Raw genomic sequence first — 27,233 nt, forward strand, 5'->3', positions numbered from 1 at the left:
GTCTATCGCATACTACCTGGGCTCTTCCTGAAGGTCGCGCCTCAGTCCTCAGGGAACTGCTAGTGCCCAGTGAACTGTCCTCAGGGAACTGTCCAGTGCCCAGCACCTGGCAATCAACATCAGCGGATAATGCGTCAATACAGTCATTACTGAAATTAGTTACTACCTAACTCTGCCAGGCGAGTCTCACCAGTTCTTTCAGCTTGGCGGGCCCGCCTAGTGCCCAGATTCGAACGCGTCCGGCGGGATGACTCATGCGTGGTTGGTGTGTGGGTGGGGAATGGCCCGGCAAGCGCATGCGCCGCACAGTCGTGCGAGTGGGAGGGGACGCATGCGCAGACGGCGGCGGCCTTAAGGGCGGCATTGGTTCGCGGCGTTCTAGTCGGCCTGTCAGCCGGCCTGAGGAGCGGTCTCAACGCAGCGCGCGACGGTGGCCATGGCGGCGGAGGAGGAGTTGGACTCTCCTGACGCCGAGGAGAGGTGAGTGCGGCTGGAGCTGCATGGGGCTCGGGCGCGCGGGCAGCGTCGAGGACTCTAATTCTCCTGTCGACTCCCTCGTTCGGCCCCGGCACGGGTCCGCGCGGCCCCCTGAGGAGAAGCCGGGCTCCACTCTGTCCCAGGCGGGCGCCCTTCGGGTCTGAGTGTGACCCCGGCCGTGCCGGGAGGTCGCTTGACCCCCACGAGGAGGGGCCGCCGCGGGGTTGTGTCAGCGGCTCCGCGGGGCGGGCGGAGCGGGGACCTGCCTCCCAGACCCGGGCTCGTCGCGGGTTCAGGTCTCCCTCAGGGCAGGGACCGCGGCGGGCGGGCGCTGACCGGCGTCCCGGCACGACTCGAGTCATGCGAAACGGCGGAGGCACTCTGTCCACTTCCGAATGCCGCTTCCATCCTCAGGTACGCGCTGGGCTCGTATTAATTAGTGGAAAAATTAAGTTGCTGTGAACAATTTGCCTTTTTCTCAAGGCTAGTCACTTATATTGGAAAGTAAATAAACTTCTATGCTCCCTCCCATATCTATTTTATACTTTGACAGAAATTCAACTTCAAAATGTCAGGAGAAACTTACATATGAAACATAAACTGAATGACAGAGGATAATCTGGAGTACCAGGATAGACAGGGGTATTTGGAAAGACGACAGAGGGGAAAAGTTATAAAATATTAGAAACTAGGTTCTTCCCTTGAGTTTTATTTATATCATGGAAAGGTCCATTGTTTTGGTTTGTTGATGAACTTCCCTGTTAAGTTGAGGCAGGTGCTGAATGTTATGTGAACATAAGTAGAAACCTGTTAGCTTGTTAGCATGTAGCTTATCACAACATTTTTGGCCCTGAGACTGTTTTTAAGTGGACTCTTTGGTCTCCGTGTTGTTGGGGAGCTTGAGAGTCCAGGGCATAACTATGAAAGAAATTTGTGGTTTTGGATGATAGCAGAAGGTCACTCGGGACAGACTATAAAATATCCTTAGTAGCTAACCACCATAGTCTTTCAGCAGAGATGGGCCTCCTTGGTCGTCTTGGCAATACACTTGAGCAGTGTCCAGTGTGCAAACTAGTATGGCCTTCTGAACTGTACCAAGCAAGTACCTGCTCCTGCTGGCTGTTTCCTAAATGTGTTCATATTAAACCTAAGGCCAACCCTCTGTGCTAGGTATTACTGTTTCCATTTTTCAGTTGGAACTGCAACTGGGACTGCTACTAGCACCCCACCAGCAAGTAACAGGGATGGATTGGAGCCCTCTAGGTGTCTGGATGTCGTCTCAGGAGCTTTCCCCATATCTCTGCTGCCTCTCACTGGGTTTGGACCTAGTAGGATGTTTGGTTCTTGTTTCTTTTGCTTATTCTACTGACACTTCATTGTTTAATCCTTGCATTGATACAGAGCTCACTTTTAAATTTTTTAAAATTTGGTTAATCAACAGTAGAACTGTCCCAAGAGCCAAGTGGATTTTGGGAAAACTGAAGTCTTGAATCAAGTTCTCTATCCTTAAGACATTTCAGGTTTAGATGGGGAGATGACATTAACAAAGAAAACAATTATAAGACGGTTATCTGAAGGTATTTTGGAGCATATGATTCTTGTCATTTCCTTTGTGACTTCCTTAGTAAAGACAGGCAAGCCTAGGAGCCTTTTGGCTTTTAACATCTGACCCCTTTCAGTTACAATATAGTTGAGAAAGTTAAATGTAACAGGAGTTGGGTAGACTTCTGTGAATTGCTGCAAAGTTGTTCCAGAAAATGATTTCGTATCAGTTGAGTTCAGAGAAAAGCTATCATGGAATTGTTCAGTTGCAGAGAAGAATAGAATAGGTATTTTGCAGTGGTGGTCTGGAGTTATTGCTAAATTTTCAGGAATTTTGCCAGTCTTTGGCAGCTTGGAATCAACCATGGTGATAGTATTTACACCATGGAAATCATCAAATAGAATAAAGTCCCTTATTTGAACTTTTTCCTCCCCTTCCCCTCCAGTGGGTTTCCTCTACTGGATTTACATTTGAGTTTGACTGTGTTTCTTTGCCTTGGAAATGAGATAGAGAAATACACTCTCCTCTATTTTAAAAGACTTCTAAAGTCAGTGACTCCTCTCTGTTACCATCTCCTTTTCCGAATTCTTACTCTCTGACTTCTAAAAAAAAAAAAAAAGCACAGAACTCCTTGGTGCCGCATCTCAGTGGATTTTTATTTTTCTCAACACTTAACCTTTCTTGGGTCCTTTTCAGTGACACTGTAAAGATAGCTACTCCCTTTTGAAACTCTTATCAGACATTCTAACTCTTACGAGATTTTCTTGTCTTACCTCAAACCAGTAGTTAATTTTATTCAGTGGTCTTCTTTTTCCCATTCTCTAAATGTGGTCATTCTCCAAGATTCTGTCTCCAGTGTACTTTCATTTTTGTCTTGTTTACTCACACTGTTTGAACTATCCTGTCTGTGGAGAGGACTGAAATCTCAGGATGGAGCCCTCCTCAGTACCCTAGTGATGTTTCTAAATGTGTGTCACATGTTTGCAACGGATTCCTCAAATGTAACATGTCCAGACAAGTATCTTATTTGCACCTTCCTTCCCCTGAACTAAACAATACAAAAAGCTCAGTTCCTCCTTATGACTTCCCTATTTTTATTAGGGCAGTTTGGTACTTAGTTTCTTCTGGTTATCCAGATTAAGAAGTGTGACACTGTCTTGACTCCCTTTTCCCCCTTTTCATTGATCCAAATGTCAAATCTATTACCAAGTCCAGTACATTGTAAGTACTAAGTACAACATCACCTTTCCACTTCCACTGATGTCTGGGAGCCACCTGGTTCAGACCCTCCTTCCTCCCTTTTCTGGATTATTGTAGGCTTTGGTAACATGTTCTCTTTCTATGCTTTCAACGTAAATTATTTTATTAGTTACTTTTACATCCCCAAAGGGCACAGTCTTGTTTGTAGTACAGCCACACACAGTGGCTTTAATTGCATGTCCTCAGCCTGACTTTACAAAGCCCTTTCCAGGCAGCGTGACTCCTGTCTATCTTGGAGTCCCACTTCCTCCCCATGCACTGGGCACTAGCCAAGCTGTATCTTTCATTGTTTGCCGAACATGTTCCTTGCTCATCTCCCGTTTCCCCATGACTTGGTTCAAATTGTTTTCTCTGACCCAAAACAAGATAGTGATCTCTCTTCTCTAAAGGTTCATGATACTTTCCTAAACTTTCTTTATGGCACCTGCACCATGTTTTGTAGTATAGTTTTTGTATATTTGTTTCATCAGCTCGTTGAGGACATAGCTTTGTCTTACTCAGATATCTGATGGAGCCCAAAGAGACTTTTATAAATAGAAGGCTTCAGTAAAATTTTAAGAATTAAACACTTCAATTCTTGTAAATTTATGCAGACACAAACATTAAGATCAAAAACCTAGTAATTGATTATTCATTTTGCACCTGTGACTTAAATTTTTTCGTCCTAAAATACCCAGAGGACATCAAAAGATATGTTCATAAGAAATTCACAGTTTGAACTTGACTGGGACAACAAGTAGGATCACGAACTTAAAATTATATTGGGGAGGTTGGGAATATGATTCTTTTCCTTGACCTTGGATGAACCAACAGGGAACCATGCTTCACTGTTTTGCCTGTTCTCCAAATTGCCAATTACAGACCAGCAAATGCACATTTCAGTCTTGTGACAAAGAACTTAAAAGATTTGCAAAGTCCCATGGATGGTACACTTAGTAAAAACAACACTGGATAATACATTTCAGAATTACAGATGTCTCTGAATGAGTCCTTAAAATTTTGACCTGTATTTATAATAGTCATTCAGAAACATTGTAATTAGGTTTTTAGTCTAACTGTGTGGTTCTGTAATTCCTCGCTCCTGATTGTGAACCATAAAAGAGAATTGTATAGAAAGATAATTTTGTTAAAACTCGTTATTCAGTTTGAGACAGGATTTTTAGTTTTTATTTTCTTTATCTAGTGGCTGAACTTATTTTGGAACTAACACAAAATGTCACTTGGATTTGTTAAACAATGCAAATCTAAAAGTACACATGTAGCTTCTTTAATTACATATGTTTGATGATGCTGGATCTGATTCCAGGATGGCTTGTTTACTGTGTGAGAGAAGGTAGGAGACAACTGAGGGAAAATATTAGCAGCATGTGGCTGTGCCTGAAACACCAGTTCTCCAACTCTAGGCCTTTTAAAGTTACAGGTTAGAAATGAAAAAAAAAAGAGTGCTAATTAAATTAATGTGTTAAAATATATTAGAGGGCGTGTGTTGTCATTGACCTAATTATAATTTTGAATCACTTTAGTATCATTTATTTAAAATAAAATGCCATGTTATTCATTTAAATTATGATTGTGTGAGACACACTTTTTTTTTTATTCCTCTTTTTCAGGAATAGGATTTAAGAACTCATTTCCCAGGAGAGAAGGTCTTTATTTGCCCAAGTGTTATAATTTTCATTTTCAAAGTTTTCAGTCATTCATTGGTTGAGGAATTACTTCAGAGGAATATGTATAATCACACATCTAATAAATTTGCATATTTATAATAAAGTGAAAACCTTATAGTTTCTCTAAATGAGGTAGAATATTGTGCTTAGAGTAGCTTCTCGAGAGTAGTAATAACATAATTTTTCTCTCTTGACAGTCCAGTATAAGGATGGAGGCCATTTTAAACAAAATTGTCATATGAAATTCTCTTTACTTATAACCTAATTTGAAATCCCTTTCACTATTTCACAATATTTACAGATTGTGCAATTCAGGTTTAGTAATACTATAGATAGTCAAAAGCCTTTGAGAACAAAACAGGGCTTACCAGGAAACTTAAATGTTGATAGTCTAGGATACAAGTACAATGTTAATGATACTTTCTTTTTAAAAAATATTACATAGAAAGTTAAAGGGAAAAATTCAATGTTTTATCTCTAAAACTCAGGATGCTTAACGTTAGATTCTTGAATTAATAAGCTATTAATATGTTAAGCATACCTTGTTTGGCTTTCTTTAAAGTTGCCACCTTTAATATAGTCTTTTAAAGCTATTCTTACTCAAAAGTCTGCTCACTGAAAAGATTCTTTGTATTTATTACAGGTTATAAAGCAAGATTATTTGGTTTTTTGATTAGATGGTTTAGGACTTGGATCCTCAGCCTTCCTAATAAGATCAGTTCTCAACTGATAGGGCTGTGTAGAAAACCTTTTGGTGCACATTGGTAAACTTTCCTGTTGTCTTAGGTAGATAAAGTTCCTTAGTGAATGACTTGTCTTTATATTGCGATTGACACTTTCGTCTCTTCTGAACTTAGGGCTTCAGCAGTATATGATGGTATTTATTGTTTATCTGTTTAAATAAATTAGAGAAGTTAATTTTTGCTTTTCTATTTATTTTCCAAAGCTCTGAGGAGGCAGCCCTGTATCATGTTCACTGTATTACAGCCACAGTGAATTTAATTTTTACTTTGGATTTTATTACCTCAGAAGTATGGCTGGATATCTGACAAGCTTCAGTCTGTGTCCTTAGCTCCAGCCTCATGCCCTTAGGTGCAGCCTTCTACACGCTAAGCCTAGAAATGCAGAACAGCACTGAAGGACATAGGAGATCTTGTGGAAGGGACAGAGGGTTTCTTTTAAGATGAGGTCATTTTACCCCGAAGACAGGAAGTGAGGTTGGATGGGTGTTTTCGAGAATTGAAGCAGTAGAGGTGGCAAGATAAGGTATGCGAACTCATGAACAAAGAGTGGCCACCTAAAGGAGGGGAAAGATAGACCCCTCACTTTCACTCTTTAAAAAAAAGTTCCTTTGAGCCTATTATGTGCATAACACTCAATACTGTAGAGTATCTCTAAGAAGTAGGAGGCAATATATATAAAACATTATCATCTAGTTAAGGCAAAAATTGGTTAGACAGAAACATTATGGGGACTGAATGGAAGAGAAGTATCTTTACAGTTCCATTAAGAGTGAAAATAAAATATTTTACTATGTTTTTTTAAATGTAGATTTTTACAGTTTAAATATACTTTAGAAAAACCCCTTTTAAAAAAATTATCTGCTTTGATGAAAAAGCTGCTATAAAAATCTGGAGAGTATTGGTGCCTCTTCTGGTTAAAGAATCTAAATTTTTTTTTAAATTGAGTTATAATCAGTTAAAATTTTATTTTATTCCTATTTACTTTAGGTAGGGGGAGGTAATTAGGTTTGTTTGTTTGTTTATTTTTAGAGGCGGAACTGGGGATTGAACCCAGGACTTCCTGCATGCTAGTTAAGCATGTGCTCTAGCACTTGAGCTATATCCGCCCCACATTTGAATTTTTAATGTAATGCAATGGACTTGCAAACATAAAAGCATTATTTTGCCCCTTCTCTTTGAGTTAAGCCCATCACTAGGAGGCAAAATGCATGGACAAGACAGTCTTATCCTTTGAAAGTTGGTTTTGTGATGAGTGGTAAATAGGTGGAGGTAGACATGATTCCTATATTCCTGGCTAGTATAAAATGTTTTAAACTCTGGTGCCTTATACATAGGAAGTGTTCTGAGACTGAATTTTTTTTTTAATGTAATTTTTCAAAAGACTGAAGTAAAGACTGTATTTGTGTTTTCTTTGCCCCAGCATGTCTATGATGTGAGTGGGAGCAATAGTAAATTATAGTTCATTTCGTTTTAATTTTCTTTTTTTCTTTTTTTTGTCCTGACCTCTAATTCTCTCTGGCAAAGAACTGTGCTATTATTTGAAGGATATTTCTCTAAGAAAATTGATGAGATCCAGTTGTAGCTTCCTCTTGGTACTAGTTCATGTATTTCTGGCCAAACATAAACACTGATGACCATTTTGGGTCAAGAACAAAAGAGCTTAGTTTATAAGAACTCCAAAGATTATGAGATTCTTTTCTTTTAATTGCCTGTTAACTATTGTTTTCAACAATTGAAAAATAGAGTAAATTGAAAAATTCATTGCTGAAGGCTTGAATTGTTTTTCCTTGATAATTTGTAAATATGTTTATATATTTACAAAGACTAATATTAGTGACATTTTCTGTTGTGTTTATACCTTGATAATAAGTTATAGGTAACATTTGTGGGAGATGCCTAGTGGTCTTATCTCCTGTTAATTGAGAAGATTTGAAACTGGCAGCAGAGAACATTAGAGTAGAGCCTCATTAGGGATCTTCTGTTCCAACATTCTTTTTTTTTTAAATTGAGGTATAATTGACATACACCATTATATTAGTTTCAGGTGTATAACATCATGATTTGATATTTTTATATATTGTGAAATGATCGTAGTAAGTCTAGTTACAGCCATCACCATGCATAGCACAGAATTTTCTTTTTCTGGTGATGAGAACTCTTTAGACTTACTCTCTTAGCAACTTTCAAATATGTAATATTTCTTATTAACTATCATTGCCATGCTGTACATGACATCCCCATGACTTATTTATTTTATAACTGGAAGTTTGTGCCTTTTGACCCCCTTCACCATTTTGCCTACTCTCCACCCTCTGCCTCTGGCAACCACCAATTTGTTCTCTGTATCTATGAGTTTATCGTTGTTATTATGTATTCCACATATAAGTGAGATCATACAAATTCATCTTTCTCTGTCTGACTTATTTCACTTAGCATAATACCCTCTAGGTCCATCAGTGTTGTGCAAATGGCAAGATTTCATTCTTTTTATGGGTGAATAATATTCCATTATATATATACACCACATTTTCTTTACATATTGATTTGTTGATGGGCACTTAGATTGTTTTCATATCTTGGACACTGTAAATAAGACTTCAGTGAACATGAGGGTGCATATATCTTTTCAAGTTAGTATTTTTGGTTTTTTTTCAGATAAATATCCAGGAGTGTAATTGCTGGATCATATGGTAGTTCCAACTTTTGAGGAACCTCCATATTGTGTTCCCTAGTGGCTGCCCCAATTTATATTCCCACCAACAGTGTGCAGGAGTTCCCTTTTCTCCACATCCTCTCTAACTCTTGTTATTTCTTATCTTTTTGATAATAGCCACTCTGACCAGTGTGAAGGGATATCTTGTTGTGGTTTTGATTTGCATTTCCCTGATGTTAGTGATTTTGACCATCTTTTTATGTGGCTGTTGACCATCTGAATGTCATCTTTGTCAAAGAGTCTATGCAAATCCTCTGCTCATTTTTTAATTGGACTTTCTTTTGCTGTTGAGTTGTGTGAGTTCTTTATATATATTTGATATTAATCTCTTACGAAATTTATGATTTGTGAATATTTTCTCCCATTCAGTAGAAATGGGAGATGTTGATAGTTTCCTTTGCTGTGCAGAAGCTTTTTAGTTACTGTAGTCCCACTTGTTTATGTTTGCTTTTGTTGCCTTTGCTTTTGGTATCAGATTCGAAATATCATCAGCAAGGTCTGCGTCAAGGAGCTTACCGCCTATATCGTTCCTTCTAGTTTTATGCTTTCAGATCTTAGATTCAAGTCTTTAATCCATTTTGAGTGATGTAAGATAGTGGTAGAGTTTCATTCTTTTGCATGTTTCTGTCCAGTTTTTCCAACACCATTTATGGAAGAGACCATCCTTTCCCCATTGTATATTCTTGGCTCCATTGTTGTAAATTAATTGATTATACATATGTGGGTTTATTTCTGGGCTCTCTGTTCTGTTGCATTGATCTATTTGTGTTTTATGCCAATACAATTACTGTTTTAATTACTATAGATTTGTAATATAGTTTGGAATAAGAAGTGTTATGCCTCCAGCTTTGTTCTTCTTCCTTAAGATTGCTTTGGCTATTCAGAGTCTTTTGTGGTTCCATACAAATTTTAGGATTATCTGTTCTGTTTTCGTGAAAAAAATGGCATTGGAATTTTGATATGGATTGCACTGAATCTGTAGATTACTTTGGGTAATATGGAAATTTTAACAATATTAATTCTTAGAATCCATAAGCATGAAATAGCTTACCATTTCTTTGTCTTCTTCAGTTTCTTTCATCAGTGTCTTACAGTTTTCAGTGTACAGCATTTTTAACCTGCTTAATTAAGTTTGTTCCTAGATATTTTGTTCTTTTTGATGCAATTGTAAATGAGATTGTTTTCTGAATTTCTTTTTCTGATAATTTATTAGTGTATAGAACTGAAACAGGTTTCTGCACATTGATTCTTGTATACTGCAACTTTGCTGAATTCATTTTTTAGTTCTAACAGGTTTTTTTGGTGGAGTCTTTATTGTTTTCTGTATATAGCACTATGTCATCTGCCAATACTGGCAGCTCTGCTTCTTCAGTTCCAATTTGGATGCCTTTTATTTCTTTTTCTTACTTAATTGCTCTGGTTAGGACTTCTAATACTATGTTCAATTAAAGTGGTGATAGTGGGGATCCTTGCTTTGTTCCTGATCTTAGAGGAAGCTCAGGTCTTCACCATTAGGTATGATGTTGGCTATGGGTTTGTCATATATGACCTTTATTATGGTGAGATATATTCCCTCTATACCCATTTTGTTGAGAGTTTTATGTTAAATGGATGATGAATTTTGTCATATGTCTTTTATCCTTCATTTTATTAATGTGATGTATCACATTGATTTGTGGATGTTGAACCATTCTTGCATCTTTGGAATAAATCTCATTTGATCATGGTGTATGATCTTTTTTATGTATTATTTAATTCATTTTGCATATGTTTTGTTCAGGAGTTTGGCATCTATCTCCATCAGTGATATTGACCTATAATTCTCTGTTTGTGTGTGTGTGGTATCCTTGTCTGTTTCGGTATCAAGGTAATGTTGGTCTTGTAAAATGAGTTTAGAAATGTTCCCTTTTTTTCTGTATTTTGGAATAGTTGAGAAGGATTGGTATTAATTTTTCTCTGAATGTTTGGTTGAATTCATCATTGAAGTTGTCTGGTCTCATACTTTTGTTTGTAGGAAGTCTTAAAATTACTAATTCAGTATCCTTACTAGTAATCATTCTATTCAGATTTTCTATTTCTTCATGATTCAGTCTTGGAAGGTGCTATATTTCTAGGAATTTATCCATTTCCTCTAGGTTGTCCAGTTTGTTGGTGTATAATTGTTCATAATAGTTCTATTGTGATTCTTTTTATTTCTGTGGAATCAGTTGTAATGTCACTGCTTTCATTTCTGATTTTGAGTGAATCCAACTAAAGATTTATCAATTTTGTTTATCTTTTCAAAGAACCAGCTCTTGGTTTCACTAATCTTTTCGTATCTTTTTTTTTTTTCTTCAGTCTTTCATTTATTTCTACTCTGATCTTTGTTATTTCTTACCCTCTACTAACTTTGGACTTTATTCCTTCCTTTTCTAGTTCCTTGAGGGTAAAGTTAGGTTGTTTACTTGAGACTTTTCTACTTTTGTCTTTTGATCTTCATACTAGCTTTATAAGTGATTAATCAGTTACCATTAGTGTATTTTTACATTTACCAGTGAGATTTATACTTTCATATGTTTTCTTATTAGTAAGTAGTGCATTCTTTCAGTTTAAAGAAGTAAATACTTTTAGCTTTTGCTTGAATGGTAACCTCTTTATCTCTCATTTGCTTCTGAATAACTTTGCTGAGTAGAGTATTCTTGGTTGGAAAATTTTTTCTTTTATCACTTTTAGTATATTATGCCACTCCCTTTGGTCTTGCAGTTTCTGCTGAAAAATCAGCTAGTTGACTTATGAGGTCTCTGTATGTAACAAGTTGTTTTTCTCTCACTGCTTTTTTAAGATTCCCTCCTTGTTTTAACTTTTGGTATTTTAATTTTAATGTGTCTTAGTGTGGATCTCTCTAGGTTCATCTTATTTGGAACTCTCTGGGCTTTCTGGATCTGGGTGTCTGTTTCTTTTCCCAGGTCAGGAAAGTTTTCAGCCATTATTTTTTCAAGTAAGTTTTCTGTTCCATTCTCGCTCGTTCGCTCCCTCGCTCGCTCCCTCGCTCCCTCGTTCCCTCGTTCCCTTGTTCCCTCGCTCGCTCGCGCAAGCTCGCGCTCTCGCGCGCGCTCTCTCTCTCTCTCTCTCTCTCTCTCTCTCTCTCTCTCTCTCTCTCTCTCTCTCTCTCTCTCTCTCGTTTTTTCTGGGACCCTTATAATGTAAATGTTATTTAGCTTGATGTTGTCTTATGTAAATCCCTTAATTTTTTTTTATTCATTTTTCTTTTTGCTGCTCTATTTGGGTGAATTTCTCTGCAGTGTCTCTGAGTTCACTGATCATTTTTTCTGTTTAATCTAGTCTGATGTTAAACCCATCTAGGGTATTTTTGAGTTCAGTTATTATATTCTTCAGTTCTGTGATTTCTCTGTGGAAGTCTCTTGTATTTTCTGTCTCTTTGTTGAAGTTCTCACTGTGTTCATTCTTCTCTCAAATTCAGTGAGCATCTTTATGACCATTACTTTGAACTCTTTATCAGGTAAATTGCTTATCTTCATTTCATTAAGGTATTTTTCTGAGGTTTTATCATATTATTTCATTTGAAACATACCCTTCTCTTTCTTCACTTTGCTTGATTCTCCGTGTTGGTTTCTATGCATTAGATGAAAAACAGCCACCTCCCCCAATTTTAAAGCATTGGCGATAGGAGATGAACCTTATTGTTCAACTCTGCCCTGGCTCTTGGTTGTCTTTCAAACCTTTATGATTGTCTAAGAAGCTTAGTTTATTTTCAGTAGCTCTCAGTAGTTGAGGATGTGCCAAGACTAGTGTTCCAAAAGGGAGGGTCTCGGTCAGTGCTTAGATTCAGGCTGACTAGAAGCTAAACCCTCAGGCATCAGCAGTCAGACAAATCATGGCTCCAGACCAGTGTACAAACTCCTTCCTGGGAGATACAGGTGAGCTATTGCAAGGCAGAGGGTGAGTGCAAAGATGGCATTCCCCGGCCTCTCTTCCATGAGAGCACCTCTGTAGTCTCTGTGTGCCAAACCAGAAGCCTGCCTCTCAGGCCAAAGCTCCTGAATAAATAAATGAGCCTCTTTCTAAGAGGGACTTGGGATCTGTTTCAGTCAACTGTGCAGTGTCCTGGGAGTGGTTGTCTGCCAAAACCTGTCTCTCTGATTGTTATAGTCCCATGGGACCCAGGAATACAAGCACCCATGATTGCCAGGGCCAGGCAATTAAGGAGTGCCCTCTGGGTCACAAACATAAAAACTGGGTCACTGAACATGTATAGAATCTCCCCTCTGGGAGATACACTGGCTCTCTGGAGCACTGCAAAGGGAGAGCAGAAAGATGGTGCCCATCCCTGAAGAGCATCCCAGCAGGCCCCTTACCATTTGGCCTTAAAATTAGGAAATGAGTCTCTTTCACATAAAGTCTGGGTGCTTTCAGAGGGCTGCTTCTGTGCAGCCTGGTGCACGTGAGTCTGCCCACAGGCCCTTTAAGAGCCAATCCTCGGTTTGCCAGAACCCTGTGTGTTTTGTGGACATAAGCCCCATGGTCTTCAAAGCCAGACATTTTGGGGGCTAATGTTTCAGGTGCCAGCCTTAAAAGTCGGGGTGCCACATATAGATTACAAGCCCTTTGCTCTTTGAGGAGAAGCTCTGGGTTTTGAGTTCCCTCCCGATTGTGGGGTTTATGGTGAATGGTGTCTCAGCCTTTCCTACCTGCTTTGATATGATTCCTCTCTGGTTTGCCTAATGTGAAGGGCTCACTCTGCTAGTTTTTAGATTTTTATCAGAGGAAACCGTTCCATTATGTAGCTGTCTGTGAGAGGAGATGAGATCAGGGTCTTCCATCTTGAGTATCTCCATAGTATAACCCCTATGTCATGAACACCTGACCAAATACATCTGCTCTGCTTGAAGTCCTGTCCTTTAATCCTGTGCACGTGCACGCATGCGTGTGTGTGTACACATGCATACATGAATGGTATGGAACTTACCAGGAAGCTTTTATATTTAAAGATAAAGAGATAAGAAGAAAGTTGACTAGCAGATAAAAAGCTATATATATATATATATATATATATGAAAGCTATATGTACTTGAAAAAGTGTGGGTTACTATGCTTCTGATCACCTTTCTAAATTGTTCATTCTGTTGATTACCCTTTTCTTGATTCACCTCTTTGCATTGACATTTGTTAGTTTTTCTGTTTTGTTTTGGGGGATTCAGGTCCTTGCCTTGCCCATATCCTGTCTCCTAATAATGGGCCAGTGGTACTTTGCCTATAGAAATGAATTTCATTTACCTTCCCTCATCCATTTTTGGTGTTTCTTATGACCGAAGCCTTTACGTCACAAACACAATTATCAAGCACTCATATGGCCAACCAGCCAGTTAGTGTGTTTGGCACTGGCAAAGTAAGAATGACTTTTAACATGGGTTTAGCATGCATTGTGCTCAGAGTGCAGTAGGGCAGATACATATGTCAACAAATAACCATGGCAGTGGTTAACTGTATCTGTAACAGTTGCCAGAGGAGTGACCAGTGACCTTGGCATCAGGATCAGGGACAGCATCTCAGAAAAGGCAAGGTATTCTGAGGGATAGCTGTGCAAAGCCACAGAGGCATAAAATAACATGACATTTTGGGAGTTGTGAATTACTGAAAAAGTAGTGTACCAAAGACAGGGTGTGGAGAGGGTAAGCTGTGGATGGATCGTAAAGCATCTTCTCTGTAGGTTTAATGAATGTGACTTCATTCTGTAGGTAATGATGGCTCCTCAGACATTTTAAGGAAGGTAATCACCTGAGAAAAAAGAGTTTTGAAGTCACTTAGAATTCAGCTCAGACCTCTACTTATGTCACTAGCTGTATACTCTTGGACCTGGTGCTTAACATTCCTGAGCCTCAGTTTTCACATCTTGAAATGGGTATAGCCTGGACTGAGACTATCTTGGATTGTGAGTGATTTAATCATCCAGCAAAATTTATTTGTTGAGCGCCTGTTATACATAATGCCCAGAGAAATTCCACAGGGAAGGGAAACATAGAGCCTCCAAAGCTTAGAAAATGGTGGATACTGGATCAGCCCATCCAGAATCTAGCACATTTGTCTGTTCACATCTATTTGTATTTATGTGTTATCTGTTGTTATTAGTGGCATCTCAGACAGAAACCTGGGAATCTTCTATTATACCTTCTTTGTAACCAGTTATCAAATCCAACCTGTTTTACTTTGTGTGCAAATTTTATTATGATGAAAAGCTTAAGTGTGTGCTTTGTGTTCATTTGCTGCATTTTGACATATGCATACACCTGTGTAATCCAATTGTTAAGATGGAGAACTTCCCTATCATCCTCTTGTAGTTCATTGCAACCAGTACACTTCAGGTGAAGCAAAAACTTTATTCATTCATATCATGAGTGCACATTAATATGCTAGGTATTGGTATGGAAACTGAGAATGCAGTGAGCCCTTACCTTCAAGGTTCTGATAGTTTGTTGAGGATACTGATGAGTAAGTATGAACTTTATAACATGACTTCAGAACTAAGAAAATAGAGCTTGAGTACAGGGTGCCATCCTGCTTCCTTGATCTAATGCTCTTTGGGTATGTGGGCAGAGGGGAAATAGAACCTAATCTGAGGCTGATAAGAGGTGTAATGATCCTGGAAGGAAGTGGGGAGGTATATTCTGAGGAGATTCAGGGCCAGGGAATATTGTGTGTCTAGACCACAGAGAGAATAAGAAGTGACAAAAATGATATTAGTGTCAAGTAAAGGCTGGAGCAAGGCTGAGTTTCCCATTGTAGGTCACCTAGAAGCAGCCTTACCTTCGAGGCCAGGAGTGATGGAAAAGGATGATTCTTTGTCAGTCCTTATCGTTGAACTCCCCCGAACCTTACATAAAACTTTTATGGCACCTAAGTGTTAGTGAATCATTATTATTGCTGTCCTCAGTACAATATCACCTACTGTTTATTGAATGTTTCTACATCTCTTATCTTGGAACACACTTCATGCTGTAGAAGACACACAGAAGAGAGAAGGCAGTGTCAAGGGGCACAGATAACTGGGTGCTGCCGCCAGGTGAGGAGTGCCAGCAGCCCCCAGAACCCAGAAGACACCAAGAAAGGGGTTTCCCCTAAAGCCTCTGTTGGGAGTGTGGCCCTCCCGACACCTGGATTTCAGCTCAGTGATGCTGATTCCAGACACCGGGTCTCCAGAACTGTGACAGAATAAATTTCTGCTGCTTTAAGCCACCACATTGGTGATAATTTGTTACAGCAGCCATTGGAAACCTGTTGTGTCACCACACAGGTATGTAATTCCTTATGTGCACATGCTCACACCCTTCCTTCCCTCCTGAATCACACAATCCACCTTTTGAAATACCCTATTTATCTATGAGGATCTGGTCTAAAAGCAACTTCCTTCCTGACCCCTTCAGGGAAAATTCATCACTGTTACCTCTGTTGGTAACTGGTATGTCCCCAGTGATTATAATACTTATTCATAGACATCAAGTGCCCAATAAATACTTGTGGGGTGAATTAATTCTCTTGTATATTACTATTGTTGGGTCACCTGTTTCTTCCATTAAATTTCTTTTGCTATATTTATTTTTTAAATTGAGATATAATTAACATATAACATGTGTAAGCTTAAGGTACACAATGTGTTGATTTATACATTTGTATATTACAGTATGATTTCCACCTTAGCTTTAATTAATACCTCTATCACATCATATAATTATCTCTTTTGCTGTGGTGAGAACATTTAAGATCTAGTCTCTTAACAGTTTTGAAGTCTATAATACAGTACTGTTGACTGTAACCACTGTGCTGTGCATTAGACCTCCAGAACTTACTCATCTTCTGGTTGTCCATTTGTACCTTTAGCTTGTTTTATTTTAAAGTCTTCCTCATCTTCTTGTCTCTCCATCCCTATTGCCAAAGCCTTCGTTCTGGCTCTTAACCTCTCATCTGGAGTCTGCAGTAGTTGGTCTCTCTTCCTTCTCTAATTCATTTTCTCTTCCATGGGAAAGCTGTCACTTTAACCAGTACTGTCCACGTGCTGAGCCTGTCAGATGACTGCCGATGTCCTGTGTTACCTCAGATTGTCACACGTGGTATGCTGTAGGCCAGGAGTTGACCTGTTACTGGCTACGGGCAAAGCGTGTCAGTTCCAGCCTCCGCCTGCCTTTCCTCTCCTGCTGCGTGAGGCCTGCTTCCTTGCTCTCTTTGTTCCGCTGTCTTCTGCCAGATGCCTGGGTCATTCTTACCATCTCCTGTTTGCTGGAATCCAAAGCTTTCTTTTTACAGTTAGCCGATTCGTGCTGGTTAGATTGTACGTGGGCCTGTCCTCTGCATTTCTTTTAGGGGTCTCTTCTACTGTTAACCATGAGAATTGAAGCTATGTTTTAAAATATCTCCTATTTTTGTAAGATTTCTGTTCTCTCAGCCCTCATCGTAGGTGTATTTTATATTTTCTGTGAACCTAGCATTGAAATTACCCTACTCATGATCTTTAACTTTTTTGGACTTCCACTCTGATAATAGGCTGTCTTGCAGTGGGGTGGGGGAATACCTTTTTTGTCTTTTCTTGTTCTGCCCATTGATGATGTGGAATCTGACTATCCATGCAGGTAAGATAGACCTTGTAGGAGGTTCTTAGTCTGAAGGTGACTATTTGTAGTCCAGTACTTTATCACCATGCTTTGTACCTAGTAGGTGAATTTGTCACATACAGACAGTTCCTCACCACACAGAGGGTAAATTTTCGTTTCTGCTTTTCTCCCTGTGTAACAGTGGGAGTTGAGAAAAGCATAAACTCACTCACTTGTATTTTGTTTCTGACACTCTAGGTCGGGCTGGCTAACTCGTTGGCTTCCCACGTGGTGCCCTACATCAACATCACACCTTAAAGAAGCTGAAGAGAAAATTTTAAAATGTAAGATTTTCTTCTTGTAAGTTAACTGACCTGTTTACTAAAATAGGTTCAATATATCTCATTGCCTTCAAACTGTAGATTAGATTCTGTGATGTGTTAGTTGTTGGCAGAAGAACTTTTTTCTTTTTTTCATGTCATCCGCAAGCGCATAAACGTGGGAAGAAGACGGGGGTCTCAAACTTTTTGATCTTGGATCCCTGTTACACTCTTAAATTAGGAAGTACCCCCAAGGAGGTTTGTTTATAGGCTATAGTTATCAATATTTACCATGTTAAAAATTAAAACTGAATAATTTTAAATGTTAATTTATTGATTTATTTTGAAACTATAGTAATAAACCCATTACAGGTTAAAATAAATAACATGTTTTCTAAAAATAACTACTTTTCCTAAACAGAAATCTAGTGAGAAGAGAAACCTTGTTTACAAGTTTACAAATCTCTTTAATGTCTGGCTTCACATAAGGCAGCTGGACTCTCATATCTGTATCTGCAGTCAGACTGTTGCTAATCACTTATCTTGTGATCTCTGGAAAACTCCACTGTATAACCATCAGAGAATGAGAGTGAAGAGGCAAATAAGTCTTGGATTGTTATGAAAATAGTTTTGATCTTGGAAGACATCCTGAAAGGGTCTCAGGGGCTCACCAGCGGACCCCAGACTGTGCTTTAAAAATGGGCTCTGGGTGTTCCAGAGCCAGCAGCCTTGGTATAGTGGGAACACCTAGTGAACTATAACCAAGTAACCTGCTCTTGGCACTGGGTTACAGGATCTTGGGCAAGTCGCCTTTCTCAGCTTCCTGGTTTCTGCCTGTAAAATGAGTGGGTGGGATGATCCTTAGAATTTCTTCTGGTTCTAATATTCTAAGATTCTTTAAGTCTACATCTATAGCAGTGTGGAAACCTTTTTTTTGTTCACTGTGAGCACTGTAATTTACCCACCCTTGTGCTGTCAGAGTATTCCCAGGTATCTGTGAGCATATCTTCACAAGCAGTAGTGTTTACTGTGCAATTTTGTTTACAGGAAGAGATTAAGTGGTGCAGTTCACATGTGTGATTACTGTGTATATGTGTGCAGATGTTTGTCCACACCTGTTTTTCATCCTCTCAACCACAAATGAATTTTGTTGTTTGAGCATTTGAATGATTCAAGAGTTAAGTGACCAGAACTGTGGACATATCCATAGAAGGGGACAATTAGCCATCATACATAGATTTTTAACATGAAAGTGAATTTCTGCTCTGTGTACTTCGGCCATCTTGTTCTCTACAGAACTGGGAAAGTTGTCATTGTGGTTTACTAAATGGAAAAATTCTGTCAGGAGATTTAAAAGGGTGCTAGATGCTCAATTCGTGCCTTTAATAAACATATTGATTTCCTACTGCTAGGTTCTATCTAGGGAAGCAAATAGGAGTGAGAACTGGCCCCTGCTCCAATATCAGACATGGAAGCAAACAGCTAATACAGTGTGGGGAGCTCTTTAATAGAAGCTACAGATGGCTTTTATGGAAATAGGCAGACATCTGTGTTTAAAATGCAGATGTGGTTTGGCTAATACTGGACCAGCCCCTTTTCTAAACTGGTGGCAGTTCCCCTCACTCCAGTGGCATGGGCTTCGTTAATACCCTGAACAAATGCTGGCTTTCCCCTTCTCACTGTATGGGTACAAAACCTGATATTATTTCTTTGGTTAAAGGGAAGAAACTCCAGATGAATATGCACAAATAATTAAGAGATATATACCTAAAGTATAGCTGTTGATTTGATGATTTAATGTAAATGAATTTCAAATTAGTTTCATCTTTAGTCAGTTTTGGGGGAGATTTAAAGTATTTCATCCTGTAGCATTGAAGGCATATAAGAAGTTTTATCCACAAAATTGTGATTATTTGCTTTTTTTAGAGAGATTGTTGGATTTGAACTCAGACTACCTGGCATCTGATGCTGAGGAGTTCCTGCCATACCCTGCCACCTTTTTCAGTAACTTTATAATGACTTAAGATTTCAGTTAACATATGTAATCCATATACTGGCAATCCTTCCCTAAATTCATGATGACTTTTTAAGACCTAGGCCACAGGTACTTGAGACTTGTCTATGATAGATCTTCTCACTAAGATGTAAAATACGGTAATTGAGAATTACGTGCTTCAATCAAATGTCTTTTTTTTTTCCTTAGGGCTCACATAATAAAGTTGAAAACCATGTAAATGGATACTGAATGGTTTCTGATTGCTCTTAGAATACTCGCCTTCTCAGAAGTAGTGAAGCTAAGCAGAATTTCACCTTTATGTTTCCATTAGGTGTCCCCTGCACATACAAAAAAGGACCTGTTCGTATATCTAATGGAAATAAAATATGGACACTGAAGCTCTCTCATGCTATTTCAAATAAGACTCCACTTGTCCTCCTCCATGGTTTTGGAGGAGGTCTTGGACTCTGGGCACTGAATTTTGGAGATCTTTGCACCAACAGACCTGTCTATGCTTTTGACCTGCTGGGCTTTGGACGCAGTAGTAGACCCAGATTTGACAGTGATGCAGAAGAAGTAGAGAATCAGTTTGTGGAATCCGTTGAAGAGTGGAGATGTGCCCTGGGATTGGAGAAAGTGATCTTGCTTGGACACAACCTGGGTGGGTTCCTGGCTGCTGCTTACTCACTGAAGTACCCATCAAGGTAAGTGGTGGTGACAGAAGAGGCACCCAAGTGCTAGTTTCCAGTTCCTATCTTTGGTGACAGTTGATGTTGAGCCTTATAATACAGACGTTGTCTTAAAGGGCCCTGTAGACCAAACAGCCACAACCGATGGCCACTTTAGTGGCAGAAATAATGATGTCAGGTTTTCCTATTATATATGCAAAACATAGGCTTGAAAAGACTTTCTATTTGTTAAATGTAGAATATATGTAATTTAAGCCACAAGTAAAAATTGTTGTGGTATTATTGTTTACTGTTGTTATTATTATCATTAGACTTGTGGATCCAGCAGGCATTTTCTAACCTCTTCCAGGTTTTAGTAAGCTGTAGTAGGAAACCAGAAGTTTAGAAATGAGAAGATGTAGGCGCTGGTGCTGTCTTTATGGCTTAGAGCAAATCACTTAATCTCTAAATTTTAGTTTCCTCACCTCTAAACTATAGAAAATACGCCTACATAGGATGTCGTATAGGGTTTTCTATTATACTGTGCCTTATTGCTATAGAATTATTTTTAAGAGTCACCAAATTAATGAGTGTTTGCTTCAGAATCTTTGTAGCATCTCCTCCTTTCTTTACCTTATTATCTTATGCTCTTTCTTGTTACTTATGTTGCTAATCTAAGGGGAGGTCATATTTGAGTGCTAAGAAAATAGAAGAAAAGCTTATTTTTGTTGTTTATCTTCTGGAAAGAAATAAAGAGTTCAACATTTTTTTGTTGCCTGCGTATTTTTCCATTGGACTAATGGACTAATCCAAAATTGCAGCTGACGTGGATGTTGAAATCTGTGAATGAAATGATGGTCATTTTTAAAGCTCATATGTGCACCTGTTAGGCTCCTCGTTGCATAACTCCAGGTGCGCTGTTGACTCAGAATTTGAGGTATGGAGCAACAGCCCTGGGTCCCTGAGGTCATCTTCCTCAGGAACAGCCAGCTGTATCTCTACAGATTCTTCACCTAAACTTCAGCATTTATAGGTAATTTTTTTCTGGAGCATTCACAGTCTTACTGTGCTAGACAATAAAACGGTCTTGTCAACTGTCAGATGTGTGCTTTCAAAAGAAGTCCAAATATTCTTCTGCTTGGCTTTTTGGAATTACTGTCTTTTATTGAGTCCTGCTCTCAGGGATAGACACCTAGCTGTATTTGTGGGGAAAGAATGAGAAGATTACTCTTCTGGTTTAACGCAACAGTGCTCTTTGTGGGGGTTGAGCTTCCTCTGTTTCCTATCCGGTATTTATTATGTCTGTCTTGTGGTAGTTAGTCCCTGGAGAAGTGACATGGGACTCTGTGGGCTAGACTCTGGTCATGAAACCCCGTCTTAGAATCCTGACCCTTCATGACTGTCTACTTACTGTTTAGGTCAGTTGGTGAGATTTTTATTTATAGTTAGGAAATGTTCCAAAGAAATAGGGGCTTCAGTGATTCAGAAGAGAATGACCATTTAAAAACTATAAAAGAGAATAGCAACATATTTTGAATGACATGGGGGCTGTGTGACTGGTGGGCAGAGAAGTTAATGAATTGATGGATTGATGACTCCAAATGGAGGCACAGACCCCACATTCCTTGCCCCAAAATGACTATTTCATTGCAGTTCTCTTACCTTGATGTGTCATAATTAGAGATGTCAACTGTAATTTTACTTGTAGATTAACGTGCTGCATCACAAACAGGACCACTGTGGGAGGTATCTTGGGCTTCCATTCTGTAAAATCTTCATCAAGCAGTGTCTGGTCACCTTAAGGTGGGAGCAGAGGCAGAGGAGAGTAAGCCGGCAGTAACAGCCAAGATGCCATCTCCTTTCTTTCATCCATTTGCTCAGTTTTCTTTTAATTTTCCTTTCCTGTTGGCCTCTGATGCTCAGGGCCTGATATAGAGACTCTCTATGTTTTATAGGTATTTGTTATGGACTAAGGGAAAGGACACTATGAAAACTTATATTAACCTAGAAAGTGTTAGGAAAGAGATCTGTTCCAGGTTACAAAAGAATAGGTTACAGCTGGTCTTTACTTCTCCGCTAAAAGGTTCTCAGATCATCTCACTTTTGACCTTGCCTGACTCTGTCTCCTTACTATGCATAGCTGGGCTGAGCATTTCTTATGAGCCCTTCTTGAAAAGAAAGGCTTGAAGTTGGAGGTATTTATTGCTCTGTGCCCCATTCTCCCTGCAGTGGCTTGGAGCCAATGGGAAATACCCGGGACTAACTTCATCTTGACAATGCCTCATTTGTGCACTGACTTGAGTTCTCTCTGGTCCTTTTCCTTCTCCTTTCTGTGTTCCATAGGAGGTTCTGTAGGCTTCTTTGTGCGTTTTAGTTCTGAATCTGGTTGTTCTTGTTGTATTATTTCTGACTGGTGGCTAACTTTAAATCTTGTGAAAGTCAGGTTTATATACCCTTGTTAGCATTTAGACTCAGCTCTCCCAGCATTGTTGGAGCAGGTGTTATCTACATCTTTGTCCCTGTAGGCTGTAATCTGCACACCATCATCACACTCACAACCTACTCTAATGGCTCACCTGGAGAAGAATGTTTCTTTATGTTTCAAAACTGACGGACTGTTTTCTTGTTCCTGTTTTGCTGGTTCTTTGTTTTTCCTGTAGTTTGCATCAGCCTCAGATTCTTTGATAAAGATATCTGATAGGATGACTTATGTACACTCTCTGGCTAGTCCCATACCTTAAGCCTAGATGTGAACCAACAATCCCAGCAGGATTCCCTCTATGGAATGTTAGAGGGTGTGGTCTGGGTCACCGTAAGAGTTTAGTTAGACCTTTATGTCCTTATAGACAAGGACCAAAAGGAAGCTGGAAAAGTACAACACTCCAGATGTTTGCTGAGCATCTGTCTACCATGTGCCAGGCTGAGGACATAGGATCGAACAAATGTTGAGGCAGTTTACTCCCTTTCAAAACAAAATTATCTGCTCTAGTCCATATACTTTGCATAACCTGTTAAAATTTCGAAGATCCACAGTAAACAAGGCAAGCCAAAACAAAGGCAAAAACACTACAGCCACTTAACTAGAGACAGATGAGACTTTCCTGCCCCTAGAGCAGACGGTGATATCCCTTAACACATTTGTAACAAAATTTAATCATCTTTTCAGGTAGAGTATGCTTTAATAAAGAGCTTATTTTTCTCTTTAGGTAAGTCAATAGTAAATAATACTGGCTGTTTTCCCAAACCAATCAATCTTTGCTGCTTTCATTAATTTCACTCATGCCTCTGGTGTGTGCGCCCTCCCGCCCCCAGTTCTCACTGTAGGTTGTCATAGGAGGAATTAGGAGGTAGTCAGAATGTCAGGGATAACTATCTCTGCCATTAAAAATACAACAAAAAAAATTCATTTTCATCCCCCTTGCTGTGCACTGCTAGAAAATAGTCTTATAAAACTTTTAAGCAGTGAAGGTGCTCCAGGTATATGGATCTCACATATGACATATCTCCACACAGATTTGTAGTTACATCCTACAAATCTTCTTGATGCTGTGAAATTTAGAGTGTAGTGTTAGGACTGGTCTAGAGTTGGTAAGAGTTAAGCTTTACCTTTACTTATGCTTTATGTCACTTGGACTGTATTCTGCCGATGGCTTGTTGGCATCTGTTAGTATACTGGAGGTGGGAAAGAAGGGTTTTAGCCCTAGTTCTGTATTATCTAGCTTTAGGTCCTGGAGCGAGTCACATAGAGCAGCTCAGCTTTCTTCTCATCTGTGAGGTGAAAGATTGGGCTGGGTATTCTCCAGGGGTCTGTGGAGCTCTGTGCTCTGAAGCTGTTTGAGAAAATGGAATCAAAACAAAGGACTCATTACTAACTCATCTTATCTGTGCTGATAAAAATAATAAAACATTTTTATACTGAGGATAATAGCTATCTAATCCCATGTTCTGATTTCTTTACCTTTCTATTTTGGTTATAACTTAGGAAAGGGACTTTAGAATCAGTGTCAGTTCATCCTTGGGAGATTTTTACTGGCATCGGTTGGCTATTTCCGCTACCATTGAATATCATCTTGTGTCAGGAGATTTATGTTTTGTTTAAGATCTCTGTGATGTGTGGTACCGTGAGGCAACCACAAGGAGGTTGTTCTGGTTTTCCCTCATCAGAAAGATGTTTTGTAAGATGAAAAAATTAAAATTATTAATGGTAAGGAACAATTTTATATGAGTTTGGACCGAAGGTTTTCTATCTCTTTGATCAGTAAAGAAGAAAATTAGGAAAGGATTCGGAACAGAATCTAATGCCAGTACATCATGATGTTATGGATAGGGCGAATGTGTTCCCATTCACCAAACTGGAATCCCATACTAGGGGGTATATTTTCAGCCCATATTTTTACGTTATCTTCGTGTTTGTAAAGGGTTCATTCAAAGTCTTTTCAAATCCATCTAAAGCCCTAATACCTCTTAAATTTTTAGAATGATTTGGTTCATAAGCATCTATTGTTGGTGATAACTATTGTTGGTGTCTGAATCTATTTTATGAGTGTAATATTAATCTCCAGTCATTTCTGCAGGTTCAGTCTTGAGATACATGGAACCGTTGGATTTTTCTGAGTGGTCAGTGATCTGTATCATCTGTCAGAGTGTAACTTAAACAACAACACACACTGTCTTTTCTTGTTTCTCAAGAATAACTGCAATTAGCATATACCCTTTCACACATCCGTTATTATCCACCTTTAGGTAGAGTAAAAGTGAAGCCCAGTTTCTACCACACACCTCAAATCCCACCAAATCTCATCATTTTACGAATAACAAGAGCATGATGTAACTTTTTTTCTCTTTAATGTAAGGTTTTTAAAGGTAGTTCATTCCACCTTGACTTCATAAATCATGTACAAGTTCTCTATAGTCCTGGGGTGAATTTGCCAAATGAACTGTTCTGTTCTTTCCTCAACAGGGTTAGTCATCTTATCTTAGTGGAGCCTTGGGGTTTTCCTGAGCGACCAGACCTTGCTGATCAAGAGAGACCAATTCCAGTTTGGATCAGAGCCTTGGGAGCAGCACTGACTCCCTTTAACCCTTTAGCTGGCCTCCGGATTGCAGGACCCTTTGGTGAGTGCTTGTATCCATATCCTAGGAAAGCAAACCATTTATAGATAGTGGTAGAGGAGTATTTGCTGATCACCTCTGTTAGTTAAAATCTGAAAAACAAACAAACAAAAAACCCTGGAACCTTACTTTTTCTCCTCCTCCTCCTCTAAAAAGTACCAGTCCATGCAGAAAGATGATGAATGAAACCAGACTCCAAGAGGAGTCTGTCTTGTAAACATTACAGACAATTAGCAAGCAGAGAAGGTGGGAAATGCTAAGGATTAGGGTAGGCAACCTTAAACGTTGTGAAAAAAAGCCAATCAAGCAGAGTATCTTGAGGAAGTTTATCCTCTAGCCCAGGGAATGGGAGGAAGTGACCTGCTGGGGCGCCTTTGGCCAGTGATGATACCTACCCGGCTGAGAAATCATAAAGCCTGACCTGATCGACAGCCAGAGGATAACAGTTACCATCACCCTTTCTTGCCTTATAATGTCAGAGTGTTCAGAAGATAAAGTCATCCTTTTCCACAAAGATTTGGAGACTCCTGATTTCTGTTTCCGGTCATATTTTGAGTTTAGTCTCTGATTTAAGTTCATTTGACTCTCAGCTCCTCTGTCAGCCCCATAGCCAAGGGGATTGCCTTCCCTTGTTGATGGTGATGGTCTGGACCTCTGCCTTTCCCTCTTACAGCTTGTCAGTTAGGAGTGCTTTTAGCCGAAAGTAACTGAAGATCTAAGCAGTTTAAACCATAAGGCCTTTTATTATTTCCTCAACAAGCAATCTGGAGGCAGGCGGTTTCAGCATTGTTTTAGAAGCTGGCTCCTTGATGCTGGGGTTTGAGTCTGTCTGTGATTCCCTTGACCTTTTATGTCACAGTTGTTCAGTGGTTGCTATGGCAGGAAGCATCATCTCACAAAGCAGCACTCTGAGCAAGAAGAAAGGAAAGCACAGAAAATGGTCCTTCTCTCCATGATGCTTTGTCAGGGAAGTAAGTCTTCCTTGGAAGCCTCCACAGATTTCCCCCCTGTGTCTCTGTCCACCCCTAGTTCTTCCACCAGCAGAGAAGAAGAAATTGCTGTGACTGATCAGTCATCGTTTGTTCCCAGGGGCTAGAGTGAGAGGCCTGCTTTCCTGGGCATGTTGCTGCCTCCCTGATACACAGAAGTCAGGTTCTGTTAGCAGGAAAAGGAAAGAAGCATGGTGGGAGGGTGAGGGGAGTGGAAATAACTGCTGCATAGATGACTAGATTCTGCGGCCGTCTGCCTGGCCTGGCCCTTCCTTGTCCTAGTGCTATCCCTTTGGGTGTGGAGAGCAGTGGCACTGCAGGAGTGGGAAGATGGCACAGGGACCAACTTGGTGACCACACTACACTCACTCAGTGCACGAAGAGATTACCTGTTTTCACCCCCTAGTAGAGCCACTCCTTAGGTCCCTGGCCTTATTTGATGAACTGCTTAGGAGCTTTATAGCCCTGAAATATAAGTGTATTTTGCTTGGTCACAGTTACACAGGTAGCAATTATGGGAAAAGTAAAGTATGAGAGGAAATCAGGAGGTAATGGTGGGGGAGGGAGGATGCCTAGGAGGGACCTTTAAAGCCACGTCGCCATCTCCCATCACTGCCTGCTCGTGGTGGTGAGGGTGATGTAGGGTTGCTGCTGCAGCCTGTGAAGTCTTGACAGGGCTGGATAACTCCTTCAGGGATGGAAAGTCGGGCCCGTAGAGAAGAAGCCCTTGCTAGAGTAATGGGCAGTAATTGACCAGTCCTTGGGCCCCAGGGGGGAAAACAGTGACCAGACGAAGGTTCCTGCTCTTCATCCTCTTTCCTCTGGGGGCCTTGGCCCTGCCTCTCATCTCAGGGGTGGGACCGTGGGAACCACTGTGGATGGCCTTCTTTCACAGGGAGTATAGCTGGTGTCCCAAGCAGAAACTCTGAATTCATTTCCCACAGAAAGATTATTGATACTCCAGTTCACTTCGTTTGGATAGTTGTGTTGTAATGGTGCAAGAATGCAGTAAGTTAATTCTATGTATGATCTTCTCTGTTCATCTGTCATCTTTAATGGAATTTATTTTCCTGCAAAAACAAGGCTCAGGTAACTGTTTTTGAGCTCCTAAAGCACGCTTGTACATCACCGTGTGACAGCCTTTCATTGTTATTTTGATCTTTCCT

The 27,233-nt window shown here is 39.7% G+C and overlaps 1 protein-coding gene and 1 long non-coding RNA gene across 4 annotated transcripts in view; one reads left to right on the forward strand and one right to left on the reverse strand.

The window, feature by feature from the left end:
• The first annotated feature begins 325 nt into the window (after positions 1-325).
• The window catches only part of ABHD5 (abhydrolase domain containing 5, lysophosphatidic acid acyltransferase), a 30,665-nt gene continuing 3,757 nt past the window's right edge, over positions 326-27,233 (forward strand). The window contains exons 1-4 of the mRNA XM_006200697.4: positions 326-480; positions 17,241-17,326; positions 19,630-20,002; positions 24,927-25,081. Of these exons, the coding sequence (XP_006200759.2) occupies positions 437-480; positions 17,241-17,326; positions 19,630-20,002; positions 24,927-25,081 (658 nt within the window). The 5' untranslated portion in view covers positions 326-436. The remainder of the gene's footprint in view (positions 481-17,240; positions 17,327-19,629; positions 20,003-24,926; positions 25,082-27,233) is intronic.
• LOC140686733 (uncharacterized) lies at positions 13,950-26,446 on the reverse strand. Of its 3 annotated transcripts, XR_012060600.1 has the most exons (5): positions 25,474-26,446; positions 23,573-23,796; positions 21,629-21,763; positions 20,850-21,162; positions 13,950-14,178 (listed from the first exon to the last, which is right to left on the reverse strand). It is a non-coding gene; the product is annotated as an uncharacterized lncRNA (long non-coding RNA). The 3 variants fall into 3 exon arrangements; XR_012060599.1 differs by lacking the exon at positions 20,850-21,162; XR_012060601.1 differs by lacking the exons at positions 13,950-14,178; positions 20,850-21,162 and adding an exon at positions 19,997-20,347.

Source organism: Vicugna pacos, chromosome 17 (assembly GCF_048564905.1).
Source record: "Vicugna pacos chromosome 17, VicPac4, whole genome shotgun sequence".
Classification (NCBI taxonomy): domain Eukaryota; kingdom Metazoa; phylum Chordata; class Mammalia; order Artiodactyla; family Camelidae; genus Vicugna; species Vicugna pacos.